This window comes from Chelonia mydas, chromosome 24 (genome assembly GCF_015237465.2).
Source record: "Chelonia mydas isolate rCheMyd1 chromosome 24, rCheMyd1.pri.v2, whole genome shotgun sequence".
Classification (NCBI taxonomy): Eukaryota; Metazoa; Chordata; order Testudines; family Cheloniidae; genus Chelonia; species Chelonia mydas.
In genome coordinates, this window is record NC_051264.2 from 1,667,225 (window position 1) to 1,679,527 (window position 12,303).

The following is a 12,303-nucleotide window of genomic DNA, read 5'->3' on the forward strand; positions in this document are numbered from 1 at the left end:
CCGCAGCACGGGGAAGAGATGAGCTTCGCTTCCAAGGGGAAACAAACCCTGCCTGGCATTTGCGCACCAAGAAAGGCTAACCCTGGCGTCACTGTGGAGTTCCCGTTCCCTCTGGGAAGGGGCAGCAGGTTGGCAGAGCTCAGCTCACCCACCACACAGCAACCATATAGAAAAAGCAACCCCCCAGAAACCAGCCAGCCTGCAGCAAAGCTCCCCTGCCAAACCAATGTAATGCCTTTTAATGAGTGTCTCGGGCATGCTTCGCTCAGCACTGGCCGGCCACCCTTCCTTCCCTCCGCCGGCATACGGTGGCCAGAGTGGAGAAGGCTCATGTATTTAACCCCAGACTCCTGACTCCAGCTTCCATGTCCCCCCCATTGCAGAGATCTGCTACTCCGGGCCCTGCTACCTCAGCCATGCAGAAACCGGCACCAGCTAAACAACTGCAGCTGCAGAGGGATGAGCTCTCCTCCGCCCGCCCCGCGGCATCACACACTGACAGGGGGCTAGAAGGCTATGCCTGGCCCAATCAAAGGCCACTAAACCAGACAGCCAAAGTAAACACTCAACGGGAAGCCTTTCTATATCTGGGGCCAAATTCTATTCTTGGCGACATTTGGTTTACCCCAGAGCAACTCCAATGAAGTCATAAGGAGTGACTCCAGATTTACATGGCTGGCAATGAGCAAATCAGCTGGTCCACCCGCTCTCCTCCTGCCACGCCCCTCTCTCAGGGGAAGCTGGAGTTGGCTGAAGAACCAGCTTCCCTGGAAAACAAAGGGAAAGGCTGAGCAGGCCCAGGCAAGGGGGCGCCACTTCCCCCATTCTGCTGGCCCCAGTGGGTCCATGGCAACCAGCAGCTGTTGCTCATTCACTGGGTTAAATCCAGACCAGGCCGGGGCAGCTGATTTCCTGTTCCCCAGCCCGTCCAATCACTGCCCTGGCCCCCTTGTAGAGAGGGGACTACCTGGGTCCCAGGCTGTGAAGCACCCTCCCAACCCCAGGGTGGTCTCTTCAACCCAGGACTGAGCCACTCCAAAGGACAGCCTGGAGGGACTCTGCTCTTACGGGGCTGGCTCTGGGGATTACTGGAGGCCTCTGCTTTCCAGAGCTGTCAATCTGGCACCTTCCCCAGCGCTAAGGTCACACTTACTTGCCTGCAACTTCACCTGCACAGAAACCGGCCTTCACCCAGCTGGCTGCACCAGGAGCAACTGGGGAAGGAGGATGGATGGGACAGGACAGAAGCTCTCCAAGGGCCCCCACCCTCTAGAGCACCCCCAATTCCATTGTGACTGATGGTACCCTGATTCCCCCTCCCCTCTCCACCGGCTGGGATCCCTCTGGAAGAGCAAAGCTGTTACCCGGGACGTCATGAAGAGCAGCTTGGTCTCCATGTCAGGGGTGAGCCGACAGGCCAGGAACTTGCGAGAGGTCCTCAACTGAAGGAGCTGCAGGACACCTAAGAAGAAGAAAAGCCAAGAGGTCTGTACCTGCGCACATCCAGCCAGTTCACCATGGCACCTGTGGAGAGCCGATCCCACTGTCCGCACTGGCTCCTGGCCTTGCAGTGGCTCCGAAAGTTCCTGTTAGACCAGAGCTTTGGGTATCGGGAAGGGGTGGAGATTTTGCTGAGGCTCCTGTGCTAACCACTAAACCATGCTCCCTCCCAGAGCTGGGAATGGAACTCAGAAGTCCTGTTAGCAGAGCAGATTCCCCATCACTTCTAGAGCACCCCTGGGAGAAAGCACGAGGACAGTTTGGGTTTTAACTGGGGTAAATAGGTTCCCTGTCACAAGGACAAACATAAGAGCACTGGCTTTTCTCAGACCACAGCACTGACGCAGGTCAGTCCTGGCACAGACTGGAGGCATTCTCCAGGGGCTGCGTGCGGTGGACTGCGAGTGGAACTCGTGCTCCTAGGTCAGTGAGATGCTGACAGCCTCCCTACTGCAGGGTTTGGGTCAGCCACAGCACAAGCACAGCAGGGCCGGAAGGGCTGCAAGCTCCATCTACTCCACTGCTGAGCTGTTTCCGGAGCCCGTTCACTCTGACCCCTCTCCACCAAGGCTGCCAGCGACTGTCAGCTGGGACGCAGCCACCTGTCTGCCATGAGAGCCGCCAGCTTGTCTCAGCTGCCCACAAGCCAGCAGGCCGACAGCAGCTCTCTGCTCCATTGCCAATCCCAGCCACCAGCATTCATTTGGGACCCCACAGCACGGCTGTCCCATAGCACTGGGGATGTGGGTCCAGTTTAACCCCGGCACGTCCTCAGGGCTAGACGGGAGAGGAACCCCCGGAAGACAAAGAGGGGAAGAGAGGTATAGATGAACTAGGTCCCAAAGGCCAGAGCCAGGCGAGGTGTGAGAAAGGGAGCCGTGATAGCGGCAGAGAAGGCCTGTCATTCCTTGGCAGGACTTGACTGATTTACAGATCTGCTCGCTCTGATGCAGGTGCAAGGGGTTAGAGTTACGGACACCAGGTGCACTTTGGTCTATTGGCATTGAAACCATTTCAATACACCCGAAACCCCGTCCTCACCTCCGGAGGGCGGGTGGAGAGGAGGAGAAAAGTTTTGCCTGCTTACAAGCTCAGAGCGCGAACGGAGAGAAGGAGCTCTGCATGGAGTGAGCTGCACATCAGGGAAAGGCAACCTCAAAAAAGCCTTGCTTAATAAACGCTCCAAGCACCCACCAGGCGCTCGGGAGGGAACGAGCGCAGCTCCCTGCGTCCCCAGCTCTCCTGCAGGGCCAAGACCTCCCTTCTCTGCCAGCCCCAGCACTTCGCAGCACGCTCTCCTGGGCCTGGCCAGCCTGCACTAGTCAGGGGGTGAGGTTCGCAGCACAAGGGATTGAGTCAGTATCAAATGCGAAAGCAGACGCAAATAGCCAGCTGCCAGAGGGAACTGCGGTCCTGCCGAGGGCTTAGGCCAGGCTCTCGGCAGCACGCACAAGGGCAGAGAACAGCAGCAGTACAAAACCAAACACCCACCAAGGCAAACTGCAGTAGGAAGGGTCTGGCGGGGCGGGACGGGGGGGACACCTTATGGTGAGGCGCCAGCTGTGTGGCTGCTGTGGAGAGGAGATGGAAATGGGGACAGTTGCTGACCGATTTCCCTGGGTGAGGAGGGAGTTGCTGGGAAGCTGGAGTAGCGCTTGTGAAGTGCCCAGGCCCTCCAGGGACGAACAGCCTCAGTGTTCAGCGGGAGAACTAGTTGGTGGTCGGGGTAAATTCTCAGGGAGTTTAGAGCGGAAAAAAGATGCGGGGCTGAGCACCTGGAGACTGAGGACCTCTCCCTACCCTATGGATGGGCAGGGCTGCGCACACCAAAGCCTCCAGCACAGCGTCCCAGCCCTGACACCCAGGGACCCTCCTTCAGGGGTGAGGGAGCTCAGTTATGGGGCCCCCTTCAGCCCCTGGCCTCTCTGCCGAGGCTGCCAAAGGGGAAGGAGGCTGGGATCAGGAGGCTTAATGAGGTTTTGATTAGAAGACACATGTTGCGAGCTTGCCTGAGTGGAACCAGAGTTCTTTAAAGTGCCATTAACACGGCCCCCCAGGACAAGGCATTGGGATAGCGGACTTTCAAGTCCTCCTTCAGAAAGCTCATTAGAACTGCTGCAGACAGCTAACGAGGAGACGACCTCCAGAGCAAGGAATAATTTATACTGAGACATATAAAGATCTAAAATAAAACAAGGCTATTTTAATCCGGCCTGTGCAGGGAGCTCTGTAACGGAGTGTTCCTGCTCGTCAGGTGTGCCAGCATACTGGGGAAAGATAATCACAGCAGCATCTGCTGCCCTCGCTCGATATTTCAAAGGTTCCCCAGGACTCTTTCCCGGGGAGTTTGCAGAACTCAGATGCTTTCTATCATTGGGATCCACCTTCAGCTTTGTTTTCAGTTCAGACAATTAAAAATATTAATTACAATGAAGGACGCTTTAAGTCCAGAACATGTAATCAAACTGCACCATGTTTTCCTGGGGTCTGGCTGCCTTTGTAATTAAAGCTGGCTGAATTACTGATCATGCCATCTGGAAGACTCAAAGCCCAGATGTGCACCAGGCCCTTGCGGTATGTAAGGAAACATGGAAGCCACTTGGAGACAAAGCCTGTGGCAGGAGACCCAGCCCAGGCTGCAGCCCAGCTCCGTAATCCCCACGGCCAAGGGGGCAGCAGGCAGGGCACAACTTACTGTGTTTAAGCACTGGCCAAGAGTGGCTCTGGAGGGGAATCTGGCTCTGCCAGAGCTGGACTCATGAATGGCCTTTTAGAGGTGTGCGCGCAGGGGAACCCTCTCCTCTGAGGGCCCAGCAGAACAGACCAGATATCGGAGCTGAGAAGCAGCCAGCTGCTCGAACTCTGCTGAGGACTTACGTTCGGCCCCAGGTGAGTCATGGAGCCCCGAGGAGGAGGGATCTGCTGGAGGGGAACGAGCCCTTTGGGGACACCGGGATGTCCAGCTTCTGCACTGGATTCTCCCCACATTGCTCTGCCCACAGTCCAGCAGCGCAGGCTAAGCGGTGCTGACAGTCCTCACTCACAATCGCCTGCCCCTCGTGGTTGGCTGTGCCTAGCTGTGTGCATCTAAGAGGATGCAAAGGTGTGTACGCACAGATGCGGGATGTCACGCGCGGCTGACCTGCAGCCAGAGAGCCCCGGCAGAGCTCCAGGTGCTGCTGGCTGTGCCCGGGTAACCTCCCCTGTGCCCCACCTACCTGTGAACTGGGCACTCAGCGCCTGCGGATTGTGGATAAGGTCTTTCCAGAGCTGCTCAAACTCGGGTATCCTAGCAACGTTCTGCAAGAGTCTCACCAGGTCCCGGCCAATCATGAAGCAGTCCATGAACTTGGGGAAGGGAGAGGAGAGATCATGTATTGTTTACCTGCTCCTGAGGAGGGGGCTGTGGGGAGGGGTGGGGGGAGGCACCGGGAACATTCAGTTCTTGAACCTGGGAGCAGGCTCTGGATGATTCACTCTTGCCCTGGCAGGCTGCTCTGCTTTTGAAGCTAGCAGGTTCTAAAGGGGCTGGGTGACAGGAGGGAAGGTCAATGGCTATTTTAAAATGTTCTCTGGTGTAAAACAAACAACGGGGCCGTAAATCTAGCGCTTCATCTCCACAACTGTGGACAGTCTCTGAAGCTCAGCCCTTGAGCTGGCGTGACTGCTCAAGCATGAGGAGAAGGCGGGGGGTGGAGGGGAGACAGATGTGGGGCACAGGGGCTGACCCCTACCTGCTGCAGAGAGCCATTCGTGCCAGCAGGACTGATAACCCTGAAGGGAAGCATGGCCCCGGAGTCCTCCAGCCTCCTCTGCCAAGCCGGGGGTTCTGTGGCTTCTAGAGCACGGGTGGGGATTGGCTGCACACCACAGAGATGCTGGCATTTTGGGGGGCTGCAGCTGGACGATGAGAAGGCATCGGTGCCTGTGATGAGCTTGAGGGAAATGGGCCTGGACCTGGGACAGAGGCCCCACAGGAACTAGCTCCATAAAACCAGCTGTTCTCAGTGCCAGGGGGAAGAGAGCTGGGCAGAGAACACGCCAACCAATGGGCAACCTTCCAGCCAGGCATGCAGGGAGCAGAGCCCACCGCTTCCGATTTCACAGCAGCTGCAGGTGCCGCTGCCTGCACCCCAGACACCCCCCAACTGTATGGGACAAGCTGAAAAGGGACACAGATTGGCAGGGCTCAGGCTCCTGGCGGAGGGAGGACCACAACCAGGTGTCTGCTGGGACAAACAGGTCCCCCCCCACCCCCACAACTGCACCCAGGCACTCCCTCGGAGGGGGACCTCTCCCGCTACCAGCACCCCAATCACACAGCCCCTCACCCGTTCCCGGAGCAGGGAGATACAGAAGTCCACCTCCTTCTGGCGCAGGGCCTGGAGCTGCGAGGTGCCGTGATGGTCCACGATGAGCCGCAGGTACGTGTACACAGCCATGGCAATCAGGATATTGCTCTTCAGCACCCACTCTCTGGAAGGAAGCAAGGGACAGCAACCTTGAGCCAGCACCACCCTCCTCTCCAGCCAAGACCTGTCAAGCGCTCTGTGAGCATTAATCCCCACCCCAGAGGTGGGGAAATCGAGGCATGGGAGGAAGCAACTTCCCCTAGGTCACACAATTCAGCAGGTCCTGACCCCCCAGCCTGCTCTAAACACTGGATCACACGCTTTCCCGGAAGGGGTCAGGAGCAGGACTAAACAACTTACCCGGACTATAGCGAGAGCCAGTCACCGCTACCCTGCAACCTGTTATCTGTTAGGACCCCAGGCCCATCAAAATCCAGCTTCTTGCATCTCCCAGCCCCCTCCCAACCAGGAGTTGGCGCATGCTCAGCCCGGCTCACCCCCGGGGGAAGCACTCACCACACAGGGATACAGGCTTCTTCATCCAGCATTAGTGTGCAGGGTCCCCCACTTGGGGACTGAGTTACGGCTGGCCTTTTTAAAGCCACATGAAGAGCAGATGGCACAGCCCTATGCTCAGCTAGCCTTTAGCTAGTGTTAGAACATCGGAACCTCCTCCTCCTCCCGGCCCCAGCTTTGTGCCTTCCATCATGCTTCCCACTTGGTCTTGGTTTATGGAGGAGATGGTATGATGGGATAACATGGTTTTGGAAATTAAATATTCATGGTAAATAGGCCCAATGGCCTGTGATGGGATATTAGATGGGGTGGGATCTGAGTTACCCAGGAAAGAATTTTCTGTAGTATCTGGCTGGTGAATCTTGCCCATATGCTCAGGGTTTAGCTGATCGCCATATTTGGGGTTGGGAAGGAATTTTCCTCCAGGGCAGATTGGAAGAGGCCCTGGAGGTTTTTCGCCTTCCTCTGTAGCATGCGGCATGGGTCACTTGCTGGAAGATTCTCTGCTCCTTGAAGTCTTTAAACCACGATTTGAGGACTTCAATAGCTCAAACATAGGTGAGAGGTTTTTTTCACAGGAGTGGGTGGGTGAAGTTCTGTGGCCTGCGTTGTGCAGGTGGTCAGACTAGATGATCATAATGGTCCCTTCTGACCTTAGGATCTATGAATCTGTGCCCTCATCCACCAAGTGCTACCCCTCCTCCACACCCCAGCCCTGCCAGCAACCCCTCCCCTCTCTGCCAAGAGCCTTCTCACAAGCTGTTGCCTGGCTTATCCTATCTGCATGGCCAGCACGCTGGGGCAGGGTGGGTTTCCCTGTGTGTGCAGTTCTGCATACACTGACAGAGCCATGCAACCTGGGGCCAGCTGGGGCACCCTGCAGGGTAACTGGGTATGCCAGTGACAAGGGGAATCAGCTGCTGGGCCATAGGGAAACTTGGCCTTAGTGTAACTTTCTGCACCCAGCAGCTCTCTCACGGCATCAATAGCCAGGACCCAGTGCACACAACGCAGGGTAAACAGAACTAGAGACATCCAATGCCGGCATTAGATCGCACAAGATGAGCTTTCATTCTTCCCAGCTCAGCCTGTCAGAGCAGATGGAGCCAGCAAACATTGTGAGGGTCCAGACCAGACAGTCACATGCTACTGATGTTAACGAAGCATCAACTTTCGAACAGCAGCTCCTCGTTTCATCAGGCTGCAGTTCTGGGCTGCCTCCCCGCTCACGGACTACGTGCATCCTACGGTAAACAATGTGGCGCTGCCGAAAGATCCGGATCCCCAGGGCTATGGGACGAGTGGCAGCACCGGAGCAGGCCGTGCTGGTCCCCGTATTTTCAGTGAGCACAACGAGAACGGCTCCGGCAGCCTTCAGTAACACGCCAGCTACCAAGCTAGGTGCCCCCCTCACCTGGCTGAGCAAGAACGCGAGGAGAAGGAAAGGCAAACGAACAGGAGGGTGGGAGCACCGAGGGGACGGGGGAGGACTCGGAGTAAGCGGCGGTGACTGAGAACGGCGTAACCACCAGGGAGATGCACAAGGTTGTAGCAGAGGGGCTGGGAGCAGCATCAGAGGAGAAACATTTGGGCAACACACGGGAGTCAGTGCTGCAGGGACCAGAGAAGCAGGAGGGGCTGGGAGACCAAACAGGCCTTTCCCTCCAGTGCAAGTCCTAGCTGTGTATTGCACCTGCCCCACTCACAGCGCCCGGGTCTCTAACCCGGGAAACCGGCTCCAGCCTCCGACAAGGATGGGCCCTCGCACGCTGCACAGACAGTGACGCTCCTGGTCTGCCGGGCCTGGGGGGACCAAAGCTGGCGTCTCCCAGAAGCAGATGCATTCTATCAAGCCAGGCCAGCAGCTGACTAGGTTTTGCTGCCAATCTAGCTAGTTACTTTGACCACCCTCCCTGTGCAGTGCCCCGGGCCCTAACAGGCTCTAGAGGACAGGCACACAGGAGTTCTGGGACTGAGACCTTTGTCCCCTCACACGCTCTCGCCTGCTTCCAGCACCACAAAGAACCACGTTTCTGTAATTCCATAATGCTGCCATTTACCTAGAGTGAACTATTCCCTCCGGACCCCTGCAGCATCAGAACCGATTCCCTGAACACAATGACAAACACTGCCGGCCAGTAAATTACCCAGCCTTGCTATTTGCAGCCATGAACTGGGAATGGGCCAGAATAGCTCGGTGCCTTTAGCGTGATTGATAATCACCCCCATTGCTCAGCTCGGAGAGCTGTAAATCAGAGCCCTGCACAAGGGTCACTGCGTATGCTGCAGCTGTAACTCCAGGAGATAATGGTTCAATGGCAAATGAGTCAGCTGCCCTAAATCACCCAGGACGGGTGGGGGGAAGAGCCCCTGAAGATGTGACTAGTGTTTGCTTTCCCAGGCACTCTAGATTGCCCCTAACCCCTGTGCTCGCACACAGCTTAAACAGGCAGTCGAGCTGTCTGGACTGGCAGCAAGAAGCGGGGGTTGAGGTTGCATCTGGGCAGTGCCTGGAATCATTAAGGAACGAAGCCTGGTAGGCTGTCAGGTCAGTTTCCTCCCCTCGCCCAACCAAGATGCGGACGAATATAAAACCATTCTCAAAAGGGGTCAAGAAGCCGCCAGCAGCCCCAGGATTAATGGATCCGGCAGGCAGAGCAAATGAGCGTCACGTTCGCTTGGCCACTAGCGGCCAGTGGCTAAATTATCCAGTGTAGCAGCGGTGGCGGGCTCGCCTCCTCTCCAAGCCAGCCAGAGCCCAGGGAGTGGCTCTGTTGTTGCTGTATTTAATTAAACAAAGCAGTCGACATTCTGAATGCAGAATTAGATTTTTCTCATGTGCTGTTTAATTAAAGTCTTGGCTTCCCCCTAATCAAAGGACATAAATCCCAGCAAAGAGCTGCAGGTTCTCCCTGCAGGCTCCCTCCCAGGGCTCAGCTCTGTTTGTGCTCAGACATTCTCTGACCTGCGTGTGCTGTGGAAAATCGAGCAATGCCTCCAAAAAGGGCTTAGCCTTTCCCCTCACATCGTTTCCCTGACAAACTCCTACCCTCAGGGGAAATCTCCTGTGATTTAATGTGCTGGGCTGGCTCCTGCACACCCCAGTCCAAATGTGGCTTTGAATCACATGGGAGAGAAGTTGCTTTTCCCCCTGCAAACATTTTCTAGTCATTTGTTCGCAAGCAAAACCATAACATAATTTGGCAAGATGTGCAGCCTGCTTCAGAGGAGCCCCTGGAGCAGAGCAGCCACAGTGCCTGGGACAGGAACTGGCAGGGCAATGCTGGGGCCCAAGGACAGAACAGCAGGGGTTGGGGGCAGGGGCAGGACTGAGGTGCATCAGCTGAGCTGGCAGAGGGAAGCCCTAGCAGTGCTGACCGCTAATGGTTACATAAACACGCGGACTAAGAACTCCCAACTGGTTTCTAGGCCATAGCAACAAGTCCTGGGCCTCGGCCCCCTCCAGCCCTGCAGGTTTGTAGCAGATGCGCTAGATGGCACTGCGTGGCAGCGTGTAGGGAAAGGCCGCCTGCACAGTGGTACGCGGGAGCTGAACCATGATTGCTAAGCGCAGCAATCAGTAATTTCAGGAGAACTGCTGTTATTATAAACAGTGAGTTGTGAAAATCAATCATCTATTTAAAAGTAACACCACCGCCCAGCTAAGGGCTACACTACCAAGTCTGTTTATCATCAACTAGCCCCCGCTTTACCAACAAAGGACAATGCAGAACCCGTAGGACAATGTCTCCCCATTGCCTGGCCACAGCAAGTCACTGAAGGTTGCAGCCCCAGCGAAGCGGGGAGCTGTTGTTTAAGCACAGGAAGCTGACAAAGATCAGCTCTTGGGCAATGAATTCCAAACCACTCCTCTAAGAGGAACACCCTCCATCGGGACTCTGGAAAGTCAGGAGAAAAATATTCCTAGGAAACTGCCCCAGAGAGTCCTGGATGTTCTGTCCATGGCACAAGGTGACCAAGTCCCATTGTTTCAGGGGGAAGCTGGTCACGTACAGGGGGAAGGCATCATGGCAGCACATTGCACAGCTGGCTAGGAGCATTATGGGATATCAGCTTTCTGTGACCCACCATGCTAGAAGAACTGATGGTCTGATCCTGCCTGGCATTGCCAGCTGCATTACAGAACACCCAAGAGATAACAGCCAGTAGTGCCAAGCGGGACACCCGGAGGCAGCCAACACACCAACAGCTGGTGCACGCTGCCGGCCCCAGCGCTTGGGAACGAGGATTTTGTGCTTACGGGGCGTGCTGCAGCCGTGCGGTGGATTTCATGACAGGAGAACAAGGTCCATGCCCTGCCATGGACTCAAGGCGAAGCCATGTTCTGCTTTGGCCAGATCCAGTCCAGAGGGGCAGGGTCAGTTCCTTGCAACCCCAGTGCATCACCCAGCTGACAGCCCACAAGCCAACCTATGTGAAAAGCCATCAACATGTCCCCACCCACCCCACACACACAACCCCTAACACACCCCTTGCCATGCCCAAGCAGGGAGGTCTCCATTAGCCCCACGGATGACCAAAGAGCCAGTTCTCCCCAGCTCTCCCCATCACAGGCCAGCCCGCTGCTCCCACCAGTCAGGAGACCGCTCCCAGCAACACTGCTGCCTCCCAGCGCACCATACCTTTGCTCAGTCAGTATCTCAAGGACGTTCTCTGCCAGCCAGATATTCTTTGCCGTCACATCCCCACCTGCAACCAAGAGCACAGCATGGGAGCAAACAGCTACTTACATTAATTGATGTAATTGTCTGTGATGTCAGCTTTATCCCAACCAGCCACCGTCTCTGCCCCAGCCGCTGCGAGGCAGAGCACCATAATGACAGTATTTTCCTCCCCAGCTCAGTACAAGCCTCGCATTTGGCCCATCCTGCCTGCCACAGAGGTACCTGGCTGCTTCCAAGCACGTGTTCAGCATGTTCCCAGAAACAAGCATGGTGATTGCCATCATTTTCTGTTGTATACAAAAAATGGAGGGCGTCTTGTTCCTAGAGCATGCTTGAGAGAGGAACTGTCGGTTTCTGGAACACAGAGTCAATATTGACCTTTCTGGCAAACAGAGCGAGAGGCAGAAAGGGAAGAGATTTGGTGTTTAGGGGAGAGAGGGAGTAAGAACCAGACACTTTAGAGAATGCCTGGGACAGGAAAGCAATCGGTCGGGTAGGAAAACGGGAAACACTGCTCCACGCATTTAGGCATAAATGTAGGATTGTGAGTAGAGCAGGCGACTAGGACTCCTGGGTTCTATTCCCAGCTCTGCCACTGAGTCACCTCATGAGCTTGGGCAAGTCACCTCTCTCTGGGCCAGAAAATCTGCAAAGCTTAGCGGATGTCTCTGAGATCTTCAGCTAAAGGCCTGATGGGAGTGCAAAGTCTTGTCTTGGATTCATAGATTCCAAGGCCAGAAGGGATCATTGTGATCATCTAGTCTGACCTGGATAATACAGGCCATAGAGCTTCCCAAAATAATGCCTAGAGCAGAGCTTTTAGAAACATCCTGTCTTGATTTAAAATTGCCAGTGATGGAGAATCCACCACACCCCTTGGTAAATTGCCCCAATGGTTAATTACCCTCACTGTGGAAAATTTGCGCTTTATTTCCAGTCTGCGTTTGTCTAGCTTCAGTTACCAGCCATTAGATCATGTTATGTCTTTCTCTACTAGACTGAAGAGCCCCTTATTACATGTGTTCCCCACGTAGGTACTTACAGACTAATGAAGTCACACCTTAACCTTCATTTTGTTAATCGAAATAGATTGAGCTCTTTGAGTCTTTCACTACGAGGCAGGTTTTCTAATCCTTTACTCATTCTCGGAGATCTTCTCTGAACCCTCTCAAATTTATCAACATTCTTCTTGAACTGTGGACACCAGAATTGGATCCCAAGGATCCCAGCGATGGTCCCACCAGTGCCAG

The 12,303-nt window shown here is 55.3% G+C and overlaps 1 protein-coding gene across 2 annotated transcripts in view; it reads right to left on the reverse strand.

The window, feature by feature from the left end:
• The window catches only part of INTS3 (integrator complex subunit 3), a 69,732-nt gene that overhangs the window by 35,196 nt on the left and 22,233 nt on the right, over positions 1-12,303 (reverse strand). For both annotated transcript variants that reach the window (XM_037882740.2, XM_037882741.2), the window contains exons 6-9: positions 11,012-11,078; positions 5,832-5,976; positions 4,719-4,848; positions 1,365-1,462 (exon numbers count right to left, since the gene is read on the reverse strand). In XM_037882740.2, coding sequence (XP_037738668.1) covers positions 1,365-1,462; positions 4,719-4,848; positions 5,832-5,976; positions 11,012-11,078 — 440 coding nt within the window. The remainder of the gene's footprint in view (positions 1-1,364; positions 1,463-4,718; positions 4,849-5,831; positions 5,977-11,011; positions 11,079-12,303) is intronic.